The following is a 19569-nucleotide window of genomic DNA, read 5'->3' as shown; positions in this document are numbered from 1 at the left end:
GCAGAAGCGTAGAAGATGACTATATATTCTAGAGTGCAAAAGCTGAACCAGATCGTATAATTATTATAGCCAGAATCAAGAAAACAATTTCATTCTTTCTCGCTCTGTCTCTCTCTAACACACAGGTGTCATGGTCGGTTTTGCCAAATGCAAAATATGAGTTCAAGGATCTCAGAACCTATAAAAGCCAGAGCAACCAAATTTGGTATCCACACTCCTGTGATATCGGACCTTGACCATTTTGTGTCAAAATTTCGCCACACCCCCTTCCGCCCCCGCAAAGGACGAAAATCTAAGGCATCCAGAAATCTCAGAGACTATTAAGGCTAGAGTAACCAAATTTGGTACACACACTCCTTTAAAATGTCACTATAAAACGTATATCTCAAAATTTCGCCCCACCCCCTTCTGCCCCACAAAGGACGAAAATCTGTTGCATCCACAATATTGCAGATTCGAGAAAACTAAAAACGCAGAATCATAGATAATGATCATATCTATCAGATTGCTGAATCTGGATCAGATCATTTTTATAGCCAAAAGGAACAAATCAATTTGCAGTGGCTACGCAGCGCCCGACGTGACGCTCAGACTGATTTTCTGTCTCTCTCGCACGCACTCTTTGTCGTGTCGTTTAATATTAGCGGCGTCTGCCGGAGGAGTGCCCTACTGACTTAGTATCGGGTATAACTGTAGAGTTGCGGTCTCCGCAGCAACTCACAACGTTCCCCCTCGTTTTATTGATATTTTCGATTTTCAGATGATCGATGATGATCATGGAGTCATGAGGAACATGATATGTACACCATACCGATCGGCTGATGGGGCAGCACGCTTCCGTGTTATATGATACTCTCTCGATTCCGTTCCAGCTCCTCCGTCTCGTTCTCCGGATCCACGCTGGATGTGGACGACACTCCACAGATCTGCATCTCGATCTCGGCCAGGCGATTCTCGAGGTCCCACTGCTGTTGCGAGAGTTTCGTGTTTAGAGCCTGGTTCTCCGACTCCACCGTATGCAGGCGTTCTCTCAACCGCTTGATCTCGTCCTCAATTGCCTCGTGGGAGCCCAGTAGAGGGGTTGTGCCTCCCCCAACCGCACCCACGCCCGCTCCATAGCGCTCTAGTTGCGAGCTGGAGTCGCAGATGTGACCTAAGGGAGGAGCACAGACAGATGATAGCTTAAGCAGGCTGACGTTTCGTGATTTCATCCCCTTACCTGTGTGGCTGGGCTGCGATTGGGGTCGAATCGAGTTATGTGAGGCGGCCCGACTGCGGGGACGCTCCTCGGAGCCATGGGCACTGGGGCTGACCGATCTGGGCGAGTCTGTGGCCCGACCCAGACGGTCCGCATAGCTTCGCGGACTTTGGGGAAGAAGACGACTGAGTGAGTATGTGGGTGAGTAATCTATTTGGGGCTCACCTGTACCTGTGCTGTTGTGAGGACTGCTGCGTCGCCTGCTGCTGGTGCTGATGTAGCGTTTGGTGCTGCTGATGAACCGCTACGTCATCGTTTCGGGCCTGATCTTGGCTTGTTTTGCTTGCCAGCTTTGTTAGCGCTTTTGTTTTGGGCTCTCGATTCGCTCAGGTGGCTCTCGGCCCGGTTCGAGTTTTGGTTCGGGCTTGGGTTTGGGTTAGGGTTCGGGGTCTATCCAGGTATTTCGAGGCATTCGGGCTCGTTCTCGTTTAATGGACTCGACTACTCAAGCAGCTCGTTAATTGCAGGCGTCGCAACGGCAGCGGAGTGCAATGCGATGAGTGTGTGGTTTCCACTGTTGTAATTGAACAATTTTGCGACTTTTTCTCAGATCTCATTGATTACGACATGCAGCCACGATCGATCGATGGATGGCACTCGATGAGGCGATGTTTTTCCCCCGAACCATAGAGAAACGCAACAGTTTTCATATCTTAAGAATTTTGTTTGTTTTGATTTTTTTTGTATTTTAGTTTTTATGTTTTCTTTTTTTCATTTTACCCTTTTCAGATTTTAGAGTGTTCAGCAATGTAAACGGCTTTGAAATGCTCACACAATAAGCTCAATTTACCTGCTGCAAATCGGGTCCTTCTCTAAACTGATTCGATTCGATCTGATCTGATTTTCGGTGATCTCTTATAAAATGAACGAACATCACCGAGATTTCATTCATTTGAATTCGATTTGTTTCGTTCGTGTCTTGTTTGGCTATGAAGTCAATGCTGATTTGATTTATTGCTTAATCTTATAAATTAATTAATTAATTTATAGTAAAAATAAAGCTTTAAATGTTCTTTCTTCTCCGTTTCATTCATACATACATAGATCTCAATGCATAAAATTAATTTAATAAAATTGTCATTACACAAGCCATCTCCACGCACCTGCAAGCCTGGCCCACACTTTGCATCAACAACACAATCAAATCGATGTAGTTCCTTGTATTATACGGGTATTCCCAACAACAGATATATGTATTTGTAGTATGCGCTCTAACAGAAAACTGCGGAGAAATCAATGGGAATAAATCTAACAAACGTGACAGGGTCCAGGTCCCGTCCTGCGACAAGCGTGCTAATAAGCCATCAAAATTCAATTAAATTACATTATTCAACTTCAAATTTGGCAATAATTGGCTAACTAAAGAATCTCAAATTCGTTCTCTGCCTTCGTTTGACTCCATCTTGGATTGGTATATGTTTTTGTCTTAGATGAAACCCCATTTGATGTTTATTGTAATTATTAATTAATTATTAATCCATTATTTGATATTCCGAAATGTAATTAGGTTGAAAAATATGGAAAAGGAATTTACATGTAGTCGAAATTAAGTTTACTTCATGGACAAAAATCTAAGGAGGAATCCTAACAAAATTTTGAGTTTCAACTTTTGGCGGCCTATCATCCTATCGTCAGAATGAAATGAGTTCCGTTTCAGTTACCATTACCGTTACCGTCCCCATTCTCGTTTCCCTATACAGATACTCAAACGCATCTTTATCCAAACGCCTGCTCACTCACTAAAGTTAAGAATCTTATTCAAGTTAGCTATGTATATATTTATTAGATTTCCTTATGGAGACCATCTCTGGTGTTCCGTGTAGAAGCACAGAAGTAAAATCTCAAGCGATCCGGATCTCCTTTTGGTCTTCTGTTGTACACGTCTAATGGTATAACTAAGTATAGCTTGAGTTACAGCTAAAGAAACTTCCTTTCGCATCGCGGCCCCCATATTATGGGGATGACTAGACTGCGTTCTGCGTACTGCTACAGAACCCTCTCTCTTCTCTACCTCTACCTCTACCTTAATATCTTTCTTGTCGACTACAATCTTCAGCATTGGTTTTCAGTTTGGTTTTGGGATTGGGTTCTATGGGGCGGCTAACTAAAGTTTAATACATTTAGACCTTTAGTTTCTTACCGTCTACATAGATATATCATATATTTAGTATTGCATTAAAAGAGTTTTCTCGTTTATACTAATACAATTATTGATTCTGGCTAAGAGACATTTCTTGGGGTTTGGTATTGGTTGTTAGCTATATGTATATTGCCTCTCTTTTATTTTTATTTGTGTTTTATGTGTGGTGTTTTGCTCTGGCAGTTCTTTTCCAATAGTACAAATATTTTTCAAATATTCGCTTAGTTTGTTCATAAATTGTTAACGCATTATTTTCAATTTTAAAGTAAATTGTTTCCCATATACACATCTAGTTAGTTTTCTTATTTTATACCCGATACTCAAAATGAGTATTGGGGTATATTAGATTTGTGGTAAAAGTGGATGTTCATTATTTCTCGCTATGGCTCTCTCTAACACACAGGTTTCATGGTCGGTTTTGCCAATTGCAAAATATGAGTTCAAGGATCTCAGAACCTATAAGAGCCAGAGCAACCAAATTTTGTATCCACACTCCTGTGATATCGGACCTTGACCGTTTCGTGTCCAAATTTCGCCACACCCCCTTTCGCCCCCGCAAAGGACGAAAATCTGGGGCATCCACAAATCTCAGAGTCTATTAAGGCTAGAGTAACCAAATTTGGTATCCGCACTTCTGTTAGATCTCACTATAAAACGCATATCTCAGAATTTCGCCCCACCCCCTTCCGCCCCCACAAAGAACGAAAATCTGTTGCATCCACAATATTGCACATTCGAGAAAACTAAAAACGCAGAATCATAGATAATGACCATATCTATCAGATTGCTGAATCTGGATCAGATCGGATCATTTTTGTAGCCAAAAGCAAGAAATCAATTTGCAGTGGCTACGCAGCGCCCGACGTCACGCTCAGACTGATTTTCTGTCTCTCTCGCACGCACTCTTTGTCGTGTCGCTTAAGATTAGCGGCGTCTGCCGGAGGAGAGCCATACTGACTAAGTATCGGGTATAACTGTAGAGTTGCGGTGTCCGCAGCAACTCACAACGTTCCCCCTCGTTTCGAATTACAATTAGCAAATATTACAATAGATATATGTATGTATATGTTTATATATAATTATTAATTTTGTTACACTCATGAGTTAAAGTAATCTTGTAGTTTTTAGTTTTTCTAGATGATCTATTCTTAATTCTCTTATCCCATTCATCCCATCCAGCGATAATAATTCTAGTTAGGCCCTGGAGCAATGTATTTACAATGGGAGAATCGGTACCCGTTTCGGTTGTCTAGTATGTATCCTTTAAAATAGACGAAAAGTCTAGGACTAATGATGTCTATATTGTATAAGTATTAATACGAGTATATTTCTGGTTCTTAGTATGGAAAAAGTGTAAGTTTTGTGTAACGAGTTATGGGCTGGGAAAAGTTCTTTTCGGAATATCTAGTAAAGCTTTTCCGATATCCTTAATTACAATACATTCATCGACTTACGATCTCCCGCTCTTTCTCGGGGACTCGGATATCTTAGCCTAGGTTGTGGGATATTTTGATCTCTATTGTGGTAACTCCCATTCATATATGTACACTCGGCATAGTCCAGTGGTGTTGGGTGTGTTTCTGTAGTGGCGGTGGTGGCGGCTGAACAATTTTCTGAGGCAGTGCCATTATTTTTTTATACCCGATACTCAAAATGAGTATTGGGGTATATTAGATTTGTGGTAAAAGTGGATGTGTGTAACGTCCAGAAGGAATCGTTTCCGACCCCATAAAGTATATATATTCTTGATCAGCATCAATAGCCGAGTCGATTGAGCCCTGTCTGTCTGTCCGTCCGTCCGTCTGTCCGTATGTCCGTCCCCTTCAGCGCCTAGTGCTCAAAGACTATAAAAAGTAGAGCAACGATGTTTTGGATCCAGACTTCTGTGATATGTCACTGCTACAAAAATATTTCAAAACTTCGCCCCGCCCACTTCCGCCCCCACAAAGAACGAAAATCTGTGGCATCCACATTTTTAAAGATACGATAAAACCAAAAACGCAGAATCGGTGAGGATGACCATATCTTCTACAGTGCAAAATCTGAACCAGATCGAATAATGATTATAGCCAGAATCAAGAAAACAATTTCATTCTTTCTCGCTCTGTCTCTCTCTAACACACAGGTTTCATGGTCGGTTTTGTCAATTGCAAAATATGAGTTCAAGGATCTCAGAACCTATAAGAGCCAATCTATAAGAAAATCTGGGGCATCCACAAATCTCAGAGACTATTAAGGCTAGAGTAACCAAATTTGGTATCCGCACTTCTGTTAGATCTCACTATAAAACGTATATCTCAGAATTTCGCCCCACCCCCTTCCGCCCCCACAAAAGACGAAAATCTGTTGCATCCACAATATTGCACATTCGAGAAAACTAAAAACGCAGAATCATAGATAATGACCATATCTATCAGATTGCGTAATCTGGATCAGATCGGATCATTTTTGTAGCCAAAAGCAAGAAATCAATTTTCAGTGGCTACGCAGCGCCCGACGTCACGCTCAGACTGATTTTCTGTCTCTCTCGCACGCACTCCTTGTCGTGTCGTTTAACATTAGCGGCGTCTGCCGGAGGAGAGCCATACTGACTTAGTATCGGGTATAACTGTAGAGTTGCGGTGTCCGCAGCAACTCACAACGTTCCCCCTCGTTTTTTTTGGTGTTGTGAGTCGCTTCATCATAAAAGATTTTAATTGAACATCTTGGGTGATGTATACCGCCCCCTCTATCTCTCTTGCTTTCGACCTATCCTATAAAGAGCTGCATTTGTCATAGGTCTGTGTCCCAACTTCAATCCGCTCCGACTGTTCTAGTGTCACGGCCTCCTGGTCGACTGCTGGTTTCTGGTGCTGGTGTATAGCTGCTGCTGCTCCTGGTCATGGTTTGGGGTTTTCTGGTTAGTCAAACGATTTGGCAATGGGGTGTTTTAACCGCATGCACACAAACATAGATACAAACGAGGTGGAACGTTGTGAGTTGCTGCGGACACCGCAACTCTACAGTTATAGCCGATACTAAGTCAGTATGGCTTTCCTCCGGCAGACGCCGCTAATATTAAACGACACGACAAAGAGTGCGTGCGAGAGAGACACAAAATCAGTCTGAGCGTGACGTCGGGCGCTGCGTAGCCACTGAAAATTGATTTCTTGCTTTTGGCTACAAAAATGATTCGATCTGATCCAGATTCAGCAATCTGATAGATATGGTCATTATCTATGATTCTGCGCTTTTAGTTTTCTCGAATGTGCAATATTGTGGATGCAACAGATTTTCGTCCTTTGTGGGGGCGGAAGGGGGTGGGGCGAAATTCTGAGATATACGTTTTATAGTGAGATCTAACAGAAGTGCGGATACAAAATTTGGTTACTCTAGCCTTAATAGTCTCTGAGATTTGTGGATGCCCCAGATTTTCGTCCTTTGCGGGGGCGAAAGGGGGTGTGGCGAAATTTGGACACGAAACGGTCAAGGTCCGATATCACAGGAGTGTGGATACAAAATTTGGTTGCTCTGGCTCTTATAGGTTCTGAGATCCTTGAACTCATATTTTGCAATTGGCAAAACCGACCATGAAACCTGTGTGTTAGAGAGAGACAGAGCGAGAAAGAATGAAATTGTTTTCTTGATTCTGGCTATAATAATTATACGATCTAGTTGAGATTTTACACTCTTGAACATATAGTCATCCTCTACGATTCTACGTTTTTGGTTTTATCGTATCTTTAAAAATGTAGATGCCACAGATTTTCGTCCTTTGTGGGGGCGGAAGTGGGCGGGGCGAAGTTTTGAAATATTTTTGTAGCAGTGACATATCACAGAAGTCTGGATCCAAAACATCGTTACTCTCGCTCTTATAGTCTTTGAGCACTAGGCGCTGAAGGGGACGGACAGACGGACAGACGGACGGACGGACAGACGGACAGACAGACAGGGCTCAATCGACTCGGCTATTGATGCTGATCAAGAATATATATACTTTATGGGGTCGGAAACGATTCCTTCTGGACGTTACACACATCCACTTTTACCACAAATCTAATATACCCCAATAATAATTTTGAGTATCGGGTATAAAAACACAGAGAGTGATGGGGAAACACAAGCAACAGATAGATAGAGAGGGAACGAAAGAGAGAGAGAGATGCTTTATGAAGGTGATGGCGATCTCAGTCTTTTTTTGTTTTTGTCCAGCCGTTCTTCTCCGCTCGCTCTTCGCCAGATTGCTGTTTGATCATGGAGTCATGAGGAACATGATATGTACACCATACCGATCGGCTGATGGGGCAGCACGCTTCCGTGTTATATGATACTCTCTCGATTCCGTTCCAGCTCCTCCGTCTCGTTCTCCGGATCCACGCTGGATGTGGACGACACTCCACAGATCTGCATCTCGATCTCGGCCAGGCGATTCTCGAGGTCCCACTGCTGTTGCGTGAGTTTCGTGTTTAGAGCCTGGTTCTCCGACTCCACCGTATGCAGGCGTTCTCTCAACCGCTTGATCTCGTCCTCGAGTGCCTCGTGGGAGCCCAGTAGGGTTGTGCCTCCCCCAACCGCACCCACGCCCGCTCCATAACACTCTAGTTGCGAGCTGGAGTCGCAGATGTGACCTAAGGGAGGAGCACAGACAGATGATAGCTTAAGCAGGCTGACGTTTCGTGATTTCATCCCCTTACCTGTGTGGCTGGGCTGCGATTGGGGTCGAATCGAGTTATGTGAGGCGGCCCGACTGCGGGGACGCTCCTCGGAGCCATGGGCACTGGGGCTGACCGATCTGGGCGAGTCTGTGGCCCGACCCAGACGGTCCGCATAGCTTCGCGGACTTTGGGGAAGAAAACGACTGAGGGTGTATGTGGGTGAGTAATCTATTTGGGGCTCACCTGTACCCGTGCTGTTGTGAGGACTGCTGCGTCGCCTGCTGCTGGTGCTGATGTAGCGGTTGGTGCTGCTGATGATGTTGCTGGTGTGTCAGGGGATGATGCACCAGTGGGGCTGGTGGAGTTGGCGCTGGGGGCAGCCACATGTCCTCGAGCGAGGTGCGGCCACAGCTCTCGACCAAACCCGGCGTCGACTGGCACCGGCCCATGGCAACTATATTAAAGTATTTGTCTGTGTTTTATAACCAAAATCATCCACCAGACGGAAAGAAATGAAATGAAAGGAAAGGAAAGATGGAACGGAAGGCAAAAAAATCGAATCGTGTTATTCTGGGGCAATCGTATTCGTATCTTTGAATTTCGAGTGGTGTTTGTTCGGGTGTATCGGAGTGTGGGAGTGGGGAATGAGGAATGGTTGAGGTAAGGCATAAAAGCGGCGTGTCAGGAGAGGGAGAGGCCGGGGATAAATAAGACAAGTGCCTACCTTTTTCTAGTGGCGCCTTCTTGTATTTCTCTAAGCGCTTGACGGCTATCGACTCCAGACGTACACGCGCCGCCGGATACTCCTTCAGCACGTCCCACATGTCCATCTTGCTCAGCACGAACAGGTCGCTGTAACCCACGGAACGAACGCTGGCTGTGCGTCTGTTGCCTGTTTTTTTTTTGTTTTATTTTTTTGGATCGGGACAGTTGGTAAAGCAAATGTTTACCAAAGCAAAGAGAAAAGTTTAATGGTCTTGCAACGGAGAATTTCCATGACGTGCTGTCAGTGTGTCTGTGTCTGTCGTTCGATTCTGCTTGTTGACGACTGGCTTCGCACAAAGACATTCAAATTGCATGCCACACGGAGGATGTGGAGTGCGGAGTGGGAAGAAGTGTTCTTAAGTGGGATTTTGGCAGAGACAAAACCAGGCAATATTTTATCTTTGGGTTTGTTTTGATTAAAATCTATGGATGTGTGTTGAGAAGAAGCTCCCCAAATGCCAAGGCATGCAATTCAAATGCCGCATCTGGAAACCCAACAAGAAGAATCGAATGTGAGTATTTGCTGGTGTCAAGGGGTCGTATACTTAGTTTGAATTACACAAATCTCAATACAAGTACGTGTAGAGAAACGTTTAAATTACGGCCAGGCAAAGCAATACAACAACATCAACATGGACTCAGAGACAATTAGAGAGACAGAGATATATGTAGTAGCTAGACATAGAGAGAGATAGAGATAGAGACATACATACGTACATACATACATAGATAGATAGATAGATAGATAGAGATGTAAGGACTAACTACCGTACGAAATGACATTAAAGTTTAAATATCTCCAGGGCAATTGCGACGTGTCCCTTGATTGAACCCGAATAATGCTTTGAACATGCAAAAACACAAAGATCTTTTCAACAATTCGATTTGTAGTCTCTAATTGCTGCAGGTGTGTGAAAGGGGCGGAGGTGAACACTTTTCGGCAGGTTGAACTTTTTGTCGGAGAATTAAGTTGCAAACTCGTGAGCCGAAACTCAATTAGTCGGCAAGGAGCGGCTTCGGTGACGCTTTCGAGTATGCAACGCAATGATATCTTCCACTCTTCAACGCACCCACAATCACACCACACAGACGCACTCGCAGGCACGTACAACTATTGTTGTTAATTGTGTTGATGTATGGACGAGAGAGAGAGAGGGAGAGAGAGCAGGTGCTGCGTTTCCCTGGAGCCATTTGTGTTAACACTTGACTGCCAGCTGGCTCTGACTATGACATGAAATTAAAGCGGCATTAAGTTCAGCAAATTGTTTTTGTGAATCACAACCACAATGTGTGTGTGTGCAGCATAAATAAAAATATATTCACGTGAGAGAGCATGCAGGTGCAATAATTGCATTTGACATTCATTAATTTTGCAACAATATGAGAGCATGTGTGTGCCTCTGCGCGTGTGTGTTTGTGTGAGCCAGACATTGAGGGCTGGTGCGTAATAAAAAACTCGTTTCATACTTTTCGGCTTAAACCCAAAACAATAAATTGCGTATTAAAAACATCCATACAATATTCAAAAAAAATAAAAACAAATTAAAAAGCATTTGTTATGAAAAAAAGGTATTAAATTGGTCTGAAGTACTCAATCTATACCAATACAGGTGCTAAGGGAGACAGGAAGGACGAAGGCCAATATAAATACATATATGTATATGTATGTATCTCTGGGAGGGCTAACACTTAGTTATTATTAATACATTCCACACACATTTACATTAATATATACTATATAGTATCTGGTATACATTTAGATTCTCATTTCTGAGAGAGAGAGAGAGAGTGTGTCTATGTTTGTTTTTGTTACGAGAGAATACGAGTACATATTTTGAAATATGTACATAACATATGTTAATTCTGAGATTGAAAGGTTGGCTGGTTGTTGTAGTTACGTTATCGTTATTGTTCCGCCTGTCGCACTAAAACGGGATATTTACCAAGTTCTTTACCTGCTGTGCCCATATTGAGTATACTAATCTCGCCAAAATAGGAACCAGCCTTCAGTGACGCCATCACCGTCTTTCCATTGTCGGCCACAACCTGCAATCGTCCACGATTCACAATGTACATCTCCTTGCCCACCTCGCCTGCGAATGGAAATTGCTGTAAGGTATAAGAATAAAGAAATGTATGTGGAGACTATGCCTGTACCCTTTCTGCAGATGTAGTCGCCGGGCGAGAAGAGCACTGGCCTCAGGCGCAACACCAACTCGCAGAGGAAACCAGCTTCGGTATTTTGAAAAATCTCAACCCGCTTAAGTGTATCTAAATGGACGTTAATTGCTATTTCAGCCTGAAAGATACAGAATGATACATTTGGGTAATGTAATGGATAAATCATGTTGTATAGGGCGACCCTTTACTTGCCTTTAGTTTATCAGGAAGACAGGACACGGCGCGCTCCTCGTCCGAGCACTTTTGCGTGAGCCACAGGTAATCGAACCATTTGATGACCTTCACCTGCAGATGATTCGGGACACGTCGCATCCGCATGTACGTCTTGACGCCGTCCAGCTTGGCTAAGGAGCGACAGAACAGGGAGACAGGAAGAAAACCCAGATATTTGTAGTATATTTATACCCGATACTCAAAATGAGTATTGGGGTATATTAGATTTGTGGTAAAAGTGGATGTGTGTATCGTCCAGAAGGAATCGTTTCCGACCCCATAAAGTATATATATTCTTGATCAGCATCAATAGCCGAGTCGATTGAGCCATGTCTGTCTGTCCGTCTGTCCGTCTGTCCGTCCGTCCGTCTGTCCGTCCCCTTCAGCGCCTAGTGCTCAAAGACTATAAGAGCTAGAGCAAGGATGTTTTGTATCCAGACTTCTGTGATATGTCACTGCTACAAAAATATTTCAAAACTTCGCCCCGCCCACTTCCGCCCCCACAAAAGACGAAAATCTGTGGCATCCACATTTTTAAAGATACGATAAAACCAAAAACGCAGAATCGTAGAGGATGACTATATGTTCTAGAATGTAAGATCTCAACCAGATCGTAGAATTATTATAGCCAGAATCAAGAAAACAATTTCAATCTTTCTCGCTCTGTCTCTCTCTAACACACAGGTTTTATAGTCGGTTTTGCCAATTGCAAAATATGACTTCAAGGATCTCAGAACCTATAAGAGCCAGAGCAACCAAATTTGGTATCCACACTCCTGTGATATCGGACCTTGACCGTTTCGTGTTCAAATTTCGCCACACCCCCTTCCGCCCCCGCAAAGGACGAAAATCTGGGGCATCCACAAATCTCAGAGACTATTAAGGCTAGAGTAACCAAATTTGGTATCCGCACTTCTGTTAGATCTCACTATAAAACGTTTATCTCAGAATTTCGCCCCACCCCCTTCCGCCCCCACAAAGGACGAAAATCTGTTGCATCCACAATATTGAGGATACGAGAAAACTAAAAACGCAGAATCATAGACAATGATCATATATATCAGATTGCTGAATCTTGATCAGATCAGATAATTTTTTTAGCCCAAAGGAACAAATCAATTTGAACTGGCTACGCAGCGCCCGACGTCACGCTCAGACTGATTTTCTGTCTCTCTCGCACGCACTCTTTGTCGTGTCGTTTAATATTAGCGGCGTCTGCCGGAGGAGAGCCATACTGACTTAGTATCGGGTATAACTGTAGAGTTGCGGTGTCCGCAGCAACTCACAACGTTCCCCCTCGTTTATTTTGTATTTGCAGAGAATTTTGCCTGGAAATTGATACGCGACTAGCATACAAAGAGTGTGGAAATTAGGATGCCGCTAAACTCGCACTATGGGAAGTGGAGCGCCGGAGCTTTACCCAACTAAATACCCCATGGTAGATGGGGATTTGCTCTCTAATCGGTCTATTAAGATGGTCTGCATAAATTTGTGAGTGTCTGTGCGGCAGACATCGCTGAATATAAGCTCTTCCTGGCCAACCCGGCGCATCCTTAATATTGATTAATCATACGCCCCGGGGAGGAGCCTTAGTCCTGCCAGTTGAGGTTGTCCTCTACTGACCGAACAGAAAACAGACCTCTGATCGCCTCAAAGTGCTGAAGCGGCACGTGCGGAGGGATTGATTGGTTATGCTCGTACTCGTGCTATCTAAGGAATTGCGGCATTCCATGTGAACGAGCCAACTTAAAGAGCACCCATTCTGTTCGAGCAATATTGATTAGAGAAGACTGGCTTTTGTTTCTTATTCCCCCCATCACATGTGGCACCCGTCCCAGCTGCTAGTCATCGGAGTCGATAAGAGGAAATTAAATCTCTTGGCTCGTCAGTGCCATCAAATATTGACACAATTTGTCGGCGGTTGCCAAAGGGGAGTGGCACTGGAAACTGGGAGATGGGACTGAGTTTTTGGGTGGCAAGCGGGCGGGGGGGAAATTGGCAGGTAGAAGCGAGTTAGTGCTGCGTCTTTTGTGTTTGCTCGTGCAAACATTTGAAAACCAACTGACAAACAAGCAAACAGATTGAATACAAATAAATACCCAGTAACCAGGCTGATGTCTCCTAGAGGGTGGGACCTGGGGTGGGTCGTGGCCAACAACGACATCATCTATAATGCAATCAATTCCCCCTCTCCATCCCATCCAGGCACATCCAATCCCTGCTGGTCATTTGTCATTCCCCAATTGTAAAATGTCTTTTGTTGTCCAACTCAAATTTCCTCCGCTTCTCAAACGAAATTAGGACCGAAGAAGCAAGAGAGCATTTTTCATGAATGCTTCTGCGAGTCCGAAGCTGTTCCCTTCTTGAAGTTCCAGAGTGAGACCTGCCCATTCACATTTAAACTTGTTTCCCAGGGTACTCAACATTCAACATTATCCTCATGATAAAAATAGTTTCTTTCGAGCCATCTATTGGCAAAGTGAAAGATTATTGAATGGCAGTGTCGGCCTCTTGGTAGCCATTACACATACACGATATGAATAACGTTCGAAATGGCACCAACACACGTACCGGCCATCCATCCGCCCATCCCTTACTTTCAGTTTTCAACTCGGCTATTGATGCTGATCAAGAATATATATACTTTATGGGGTCGGAAACGAGTCCTTCTGGACGTTACACACATCCACTTTTACCACAAATCTAATATACCCCAATACACATTTTGAGTATCGGGTATAAAAAGAAATCTGGGTGCAAAAGTTCATGCCCTTGTCTGACAACAAACTGCAGCAAGTTTCTGCTGGGAGGAAAAGCGGATCGCATAAAAACAGTAAATATGCGTAACAAAAACTTTCACTTCCTGCCAGCCTTTTCATAAAGCGCACCCGCACATGCAGCATGCAGCGCAAAAAGGAGGAAAAACCCAGAGTTCTGAATGGGACCTTGGTGCGGGGATACGAGGCGGTGGCGGTGGCGGTGGCAGTGGCAGTGGCTCTTGCAGTGATAGTGGGAGTGGGAGTGAAAGAAATGTGAAAATTGCAAACTAACTAGAAACCACTTAAGAGCCATGGCTGATGTGTTATGGCAAAGCAGGAAGTAGTCTTCCCGGTGAGAACAAAGGCCACGCAAGGGGACGACGACAGCAATGAAAGGCGAAACGGCGATTATCGCCCGAGTGTACGGCGAACCCGGTTCTTGATTCCCCTCACCAAACTGTCTTTCCATTTGACCCACTCGCTGTGGTATCCACACTGCTGCTTCTGCCAAAGGCATTCTTCAAGTGGCATTCCACTTCTGGTTTCTAGCCTGCTTAATTATGCATTTACCGCAGCAGCTGCTGATTCTGCCGTTTCTGCCAATTTTGTGGGTGCTTTTCTCACCTCCTCTTGAGTCCTGACGCCGCCTGAAGAGGCGCGTAAACAATGGCACCGAAGTGCTGGATGGATTTATTCGGGCGGCAACTAAAAATAAATGCAGGCAGCCCTCCATGTACCACCTCGCCAGTCGGCAATAACAATGCGCATGCCAGTTGCATCATCAACAAATAGCAGTGGCAGTGGCAGGGACCGGGGCCGGGACAGGGGGCAGCGGAACGAAAAGCAGTGGCAGTTTCAGCACAAATCCTTGGGAAATTCGCTATTCAAGGATAATGGAAAGCTCAGGCCCTTAAAGAGCGGCTAAATGCCGCGGCACAGCACCAACAAGAACAAGAATAGCCACTGGCGGCGTGTTCTAAAAATACTACAGCAAGTTGGTGTACATGCAGCTTAATGGGCAACAGCGGCGGCCACCAGTGGGGACTGCGTCTACGATATTGATTGGAATCCGCAAGCACACATACATACAAGCACACACACACACACACACAGCAATACACGGTTACAGCAGGGGGCATAGCCACAAGCAAACAAACACCAACACAGAGACACACAGCCTCTCCGTTGGACATTGCTGGGCCAAGCAAAAGCAAACAGCGAAACGAACAACAAACACAAACCAAGCTGAAAACACACACGCAAACACACACAGAAGGAGTGGGCCACAAAGGCATACACACTTGCACGCAGCAAGGGCGGGCAACTTAAAGTGGATAATGGACGTCGCTTTCCCCGTACTGAGGCTCCCTGGCAACTGCTGCTGCTGCTGCGACAGCCACTGCCACTCCTTCCACTGTGTCTGCGTGCTCCACTTTGAGTTTGCCAAAATGAAAGAAGAAAGAGGTAAAAAGCAAAAGCAGCAAAGAAAGAGGTATAAGCCGTACTAAGTCGAACAATGAGATACCCTGGAAGAACTCTAGTGAACCAATACCAAAGCAATATCCAACAGCGCAATAAATGATTTTGAATGCCAAAAAATGGATGCCCTGGAAGAACTCATGCACTGCTCTGCAAAACCAATCCTCTTCAGCTCAGCAGTGCATCCGTACTCCTTTCAATAACAGCACCGCGCGCGTGGATGATATCCCCGAGTCCGCCGCCAATGCCAAATTTTTGCCCGCGTTCTTGACTCAGTTCATTTGCCTCGCTTCTATTTTTAGGGCAACCTCGCCCCAGCCAGCCAGAGAGTATCGTGGGCAGCTGCCACAACAAGGACGAGGGCCACAGCAAACAGCAACACTTTGCCCGTTACATTACTTGCACGTTGCACGTTTAGCAAGTCAAAAATAGCTGGCAAAGGCACTACAAATCTGCAGCATCCGACTGCACCAGGGTGCAGGGGCCCCACTGCAGCTTCATCTCCGCCAGCGCTTTTGTCTTCTTGTGTGTGTGTTGGCTTAAATTGAGCGCGTAAATTGTTTTAATTGCGAGGTCAAAAGCCAACCCCCAGCCACGGCACCAGGCGAAGCCATCTGGACGTTAATTGCAAATGAAGACTGAGCATGCATTTGCAGAGCGCTGACCAGTTGGCTCTATAAATAAGTCAGAATAGTGTAAGACTATAAGATACCCCCTTGTACTTGGCGAGGAACAGGAAAAGATATTCTAAACGGAAGGAACTTTCTACTCCATGCATTCAATAGAATATATTCCTTTCAATATATCTTTTCTGTATTTTTATAAGTGTGATTGGCCAAGAGGTCGGAAATTAACCTTTTTGGGCAGAGAAACTCTGCCAAAAGAGGCTATACAAAGGCAATAAGTATTTAAATTTAAGCAAAGTCAACAGCAAGAATAAATAATTGCATGCAAATGGGTGAAAAATATGAAAGCTGCAAGAATCATATGTAGAAAAGTGTCCACACACATCCATCAGAATCCGATGACAGCTCTGCTGACGGGGGGAAATTTCCATTGAAACTATTTACAATAACAATGACATAATGGAAGCAAGAACGAGGGACAGTGGCAGACAGGGGGGATGGCAGAAGGATGGAGAGGATGAATTTACATAATTTTAAATGCCAGTTTTTGAAACGTCGCTACGTTTGGATATTTGCCAAAACATGGTGAAAAACCCATACACAACTTTACCCGGCAGTGCCCCGAATGTCCTGAATGGCGAGGTCCTTCTATGACGATGTGTGTCCTGTTACATTAGTACGCTAGTGTTTGTGTGTGTATGTGTCCCTTTACATGCTGGTGTGTATGCTTGACGATTATCGCTAGCATTTGGCGAACGGCAAACTTGGGCGCTTGTCGGCATTAACAAGCCACAGAGCCATGCGTTAAACTAAGCGTGAATGTAACAGTGTGCGTATATGTGTAAGGGGGAGAGGCTGGCAGGCAAAGAAGGTGCCACTCAGCGAACGTGCATGTGTGTATGGCAACAGCAACATTGTTGCAAAATGATTTTGTATAAAAAAGAACCATCAATAACTCAAATATAATGACAGTTTTCCACTTGTTGTTGCCTCTCCTTCCTCTTTTCCTAATCTCCGACTTCCTTTTCATCTCCCTTGGTCCTGCTTATTTTCCACTGCCCCCTGCCCCCTCCTAAGCGAAGCTAAATGGATGAATAACTTAAGCCAGCTGCTCCAGCCTCTCTTGCCTGTTCTCTCTCTCTCTCGGTTCTCTTGGTGTGGGTGCGGGCGTGAGTATGGGGGCCCTTGCTGTTGCTTTGCTTGTGTGATGTTATGTAATGTAATAACGTCAATCAAATTTAAAAAAGGCAGACCAACTATTTGAAAATCAATTTTCATGCCACTCCCCTCACCTTCCGCCATTTCCATAGCAGTAGTAGCATTAGCAGGAAACAGGAAAGGGAAGAGAGAATCAGAGCGGAAGCTTAGTGCTCCTTGAAGTTGTTGCAGGCATGGGGCTGTGGGCGGGAGTCCTGGATGGTTGGCTTGGTGTCATGGGCTAATGTAGCAGAAGACCCTTGGACCCAGTCATTCCGCCGTCTAGGCCATGACTAGCGTGAAGGCTTGAAAGGAAATTAGGATGGGGGAGCGTAAGTGTCTCGGGTTTAGCCAAAGTTTAAACTAAAGATCCGCCACCAAAGTGAAATTTAACTCATTAATCATTCCTCATGTAGGGAGGGAGGGCCCATTTCGAGGCCCATCAGAGCGGCTCAAAGGCGCACAGGAATAAATCAAACATGTGGTGCCCAAACCCACTTTCAAGCCTTGTTAAACCGTTGACAAGTCTGTAGATTTTATTGGGGTTTACCTGATCTACAGTTCGTTTTGGCCATACCTCTTCTGGCAGATTGCATTGACAGTGCATATTCAATATATACATAGTATTCTCGATGATTTCTTTTTATGGCAGCCACTCCAAAACTATTGCCCATCGCCATCGCCATCGTCCTCATTCCCCTCATCTACTACCTCCTACGGCCGGCTGCCCGGCCACTCAACGCAAACGCTGAATTGACAATTGATGGATGGTTCTCCAAAACGTTGCATGCTTCCTCCCATCATCATTCTCATCCTCGTCCGCTGCCACATGATGCATTAAGTTTCCGGCAAAGTTTGCGACCGCAACAACAATTGCTGCCTCAGCTCCTCCAAAGTGTTTTATTAGCTATCGAGTCCTGAGTTTGCGTCGAGTTCAGTTCAGTTGAGTGGAGTTGATTGTCGGATTATGTGTCCATGCTTTTTATTCCACAAATTTCTCCTGAATACATTGTGTTTCTTGCGACCAGCGACCACCGACCACCATCTTGAGGAGCTACTCAGGAAAGTCTATGAAAAAGCTCTCAGGATTCCTGCAAGGATTCCTCCTTCAGTGTGGTCAATCTTCTACTTTGTGGTCCGGGAAATGCAGGACAATATTATGCACATTCCGTCTGTGGTGTCCACTGACGAGTATATCACGACAGCCATCAGAGAACCCGATTATGACCCGATGGCCGCATAAATTTTGAACAATTTCATCTACTTTATGCTTGGCCCAATATGTAATTCGAATGGGTCGCAAAAAAAATTGAAAATTTGACCCACACAAATATGCAGGCAAAACCAGAAGAGAAGAAAAAACCGGAAAAGCGAAGTGTGAAGTGAAGCAGAAGTGAACGGAAACGGGGAAAAAGTGGAGAGAGCATAAAGCCAGAAAATAGTTGTACAGCACGTTTCGACCATTAAGCCGCCAGAACTTTGCTTGCTGACTTTGTCATGGACATGACTCTTTCTCTCCAACGCTTGTCCGTGTGGACACACACACACAGAAACACACACGCACACATGCAAAGTGTTGTATAAACAAGTGAGGCCAGTTGGCGGCAGCAGCAGAAGTGAGGTGGCTCCAGGCAAGGCTAAGATGGGGGCCCAGCAGTCGGAAAGGATGGCCAACATCAACAAAAGCAACAATAGCAACAGGAAGACATGCTCTTAGCTGGGCGTATGAAATCAAGGTGCCACGCCCACTGGCATCAATTGTGCTTTGTTTGCCACAATCCCGCCCCCGCCCCCCGTCCTCTCTCATCTAGCATCCTTTTTGTGTGTCTCATTGTCGCCGTGAGTGGCTTTAATATTTTCCAGCTGACGTTGCTCTTAATGAAAGCAGGAAAACCAAGCAAGCTGGCTCCTCCCGCTGCTTCTTCTCCTCCCACTTCCTCGTTTTTGGTCCAGTATCACTAATGCTCTCCTTGGCTCTGCCTCTTGCTCGCTCGTCTATTCTCTCTCTCTGTCTCGCCCTCTCTTTGCCTTTCTCTTGGCATTTTCCACTTAGCTGACTTGGATTGCTCTAGCATTTCGTCCAGTTATTTATGGCCCCTGCCGAGTAAACGAGATCATTTAGCTAATGGCCGCACGCCCAACTGCGCCTACAAGAGAGGCCTCGAGTTCTCCATGCTACGCCAGACCTCCCCACTCCACTCCACTTCAGTCCACTCCATTCCTCAGCGCTGGACTCCTTAAGCTACACAGTGCTCCTACTCCTATGCTACAATGGACATTACATTTCCATGACAGCAGCAGTGCCAACAGATATCCA

The 19569-nt window shown here is 44.9% G+C and overlaps 3 protein-coding genes across 3 annotated transcripts in view; all 3 read right to left on the bottom strand.

Annotated features, from left to right (window-relative positions):
• Positions 1–685: 685 nt before the first annotated feature.
• On the bottom strand, positions 686–6281 carry LOC117191527. The gene is made up of 4 exons (XM_033396368.1): positions 6221–6281; positions 1424–1583; positions 1220–1365; positions 686–1153 (listed from the first exon to the last, which is right to left on the bottom strand). The coding sequence occupies exons 1-4, from the start codon at positions 6279–6281 to the stop codon at positions 843–845; spliced, it is 678 nt and encodes a 225-aa protein (XP_033252259.1). The 3' UTR covers positions 686–842.
• Positions 6282–7462: 1181 nt separating this feature from the next.
• Positions 7463–11144, bottom strand: LOC117191526 (cyclic nucleotide-gated cation channel beta-1-like). The gene is made up of 6 exons (XM_033396367.1): positions 10955–11144; positions 10753–10890; positions 8757–8924; positions 8276–8504; positions 8072–8217; positions 7463–8005 (listed from the first exon to the last, which is right to left on the bottom strand). The coding sequence occupies exons 1-6, from the start codon at positions 11142–11144 to the stop codon at positions 7698–7700; spliced, it is 1179 nt and encodes a 392-aa protein (XP_033252258.1). The 3' UTR covers positions 7463–7697.
• LOC117191525 overlaps positions 11141–19569 on the bottom strand; it is a 138003-nt gene continuing 129574 nt past the window's right edge. Inside the window, exon 6 of the mRNA XM_033396366.1 lies at positions 11141–11322. Within this exon, the coding sequence (XP_033252257.1) occupies positions 11141–11322 (182 nt within the window). The remainder of the gene's footprint in view (positions 11323–19569) is intronic.

This window comes from Drosophila miranda, assembly GCF_003369915.1.
Source record: "Drosophila miranda strain MSH22 chromosome Y unlocalized genomic scaffold, D.miranda_PacBio2.1 Contig_Y1_pilon, whole genome shotgun sequence".
NCBI classification, from domain to species: Eukaryota; Metazoa; Arthropoda; class Insecta; order Diptera; family Drosophilidae; genus Drosophila; species Drosophila miranda.
Note: the sequence above shows the minus strand (reverse complement) of the source record. Positions and strands in the feature narration are given on the sequence as shown.

Coding starts and splice junctions, on each gene's coding strand:
- LOC117191526 (XM_033396367.1), bottom strand. CDS start 11,144: ATGATTTATCCATTACATTACCCAAATGTATCATTCTGTATCTTTCAG. Junction 8,218..8,275: donor TCACAACAGCACGGGTACAG/GTGAGCCCCAAA, acceptor TCTTCCCCAAAG/TCCGCGAAGCTATGCGGACC. Junction 8,006..8,071: donor ATCGCAGCCCAGCCACACAG/GTAAGGGGATGA, acceptor CTCCTCCCTTAG/GTCACATCTGCGACTCCAGC.
- LOC117191527 (XM_033396368.1), bottom strand. CDS start 6,281: ATGACCAGGAGCAGCAGCAGCTATACACCAGCACCAGAAACCAGCAGT. Junction 1,584..6,220: donor CAGCAGTCGACCAGGAGGCC/GTGACACTAGAA, acceptor GAGCCACCTGAG/CGAATCGAGAGCCCAAAACA. Junction 1,366..1,423: donor TCACAACAGCACAGGTACAG/GTGAGCCCCAAA, acceptor TCTTCCCCAAAG/TCCGCGAAGCTATGCGGACC.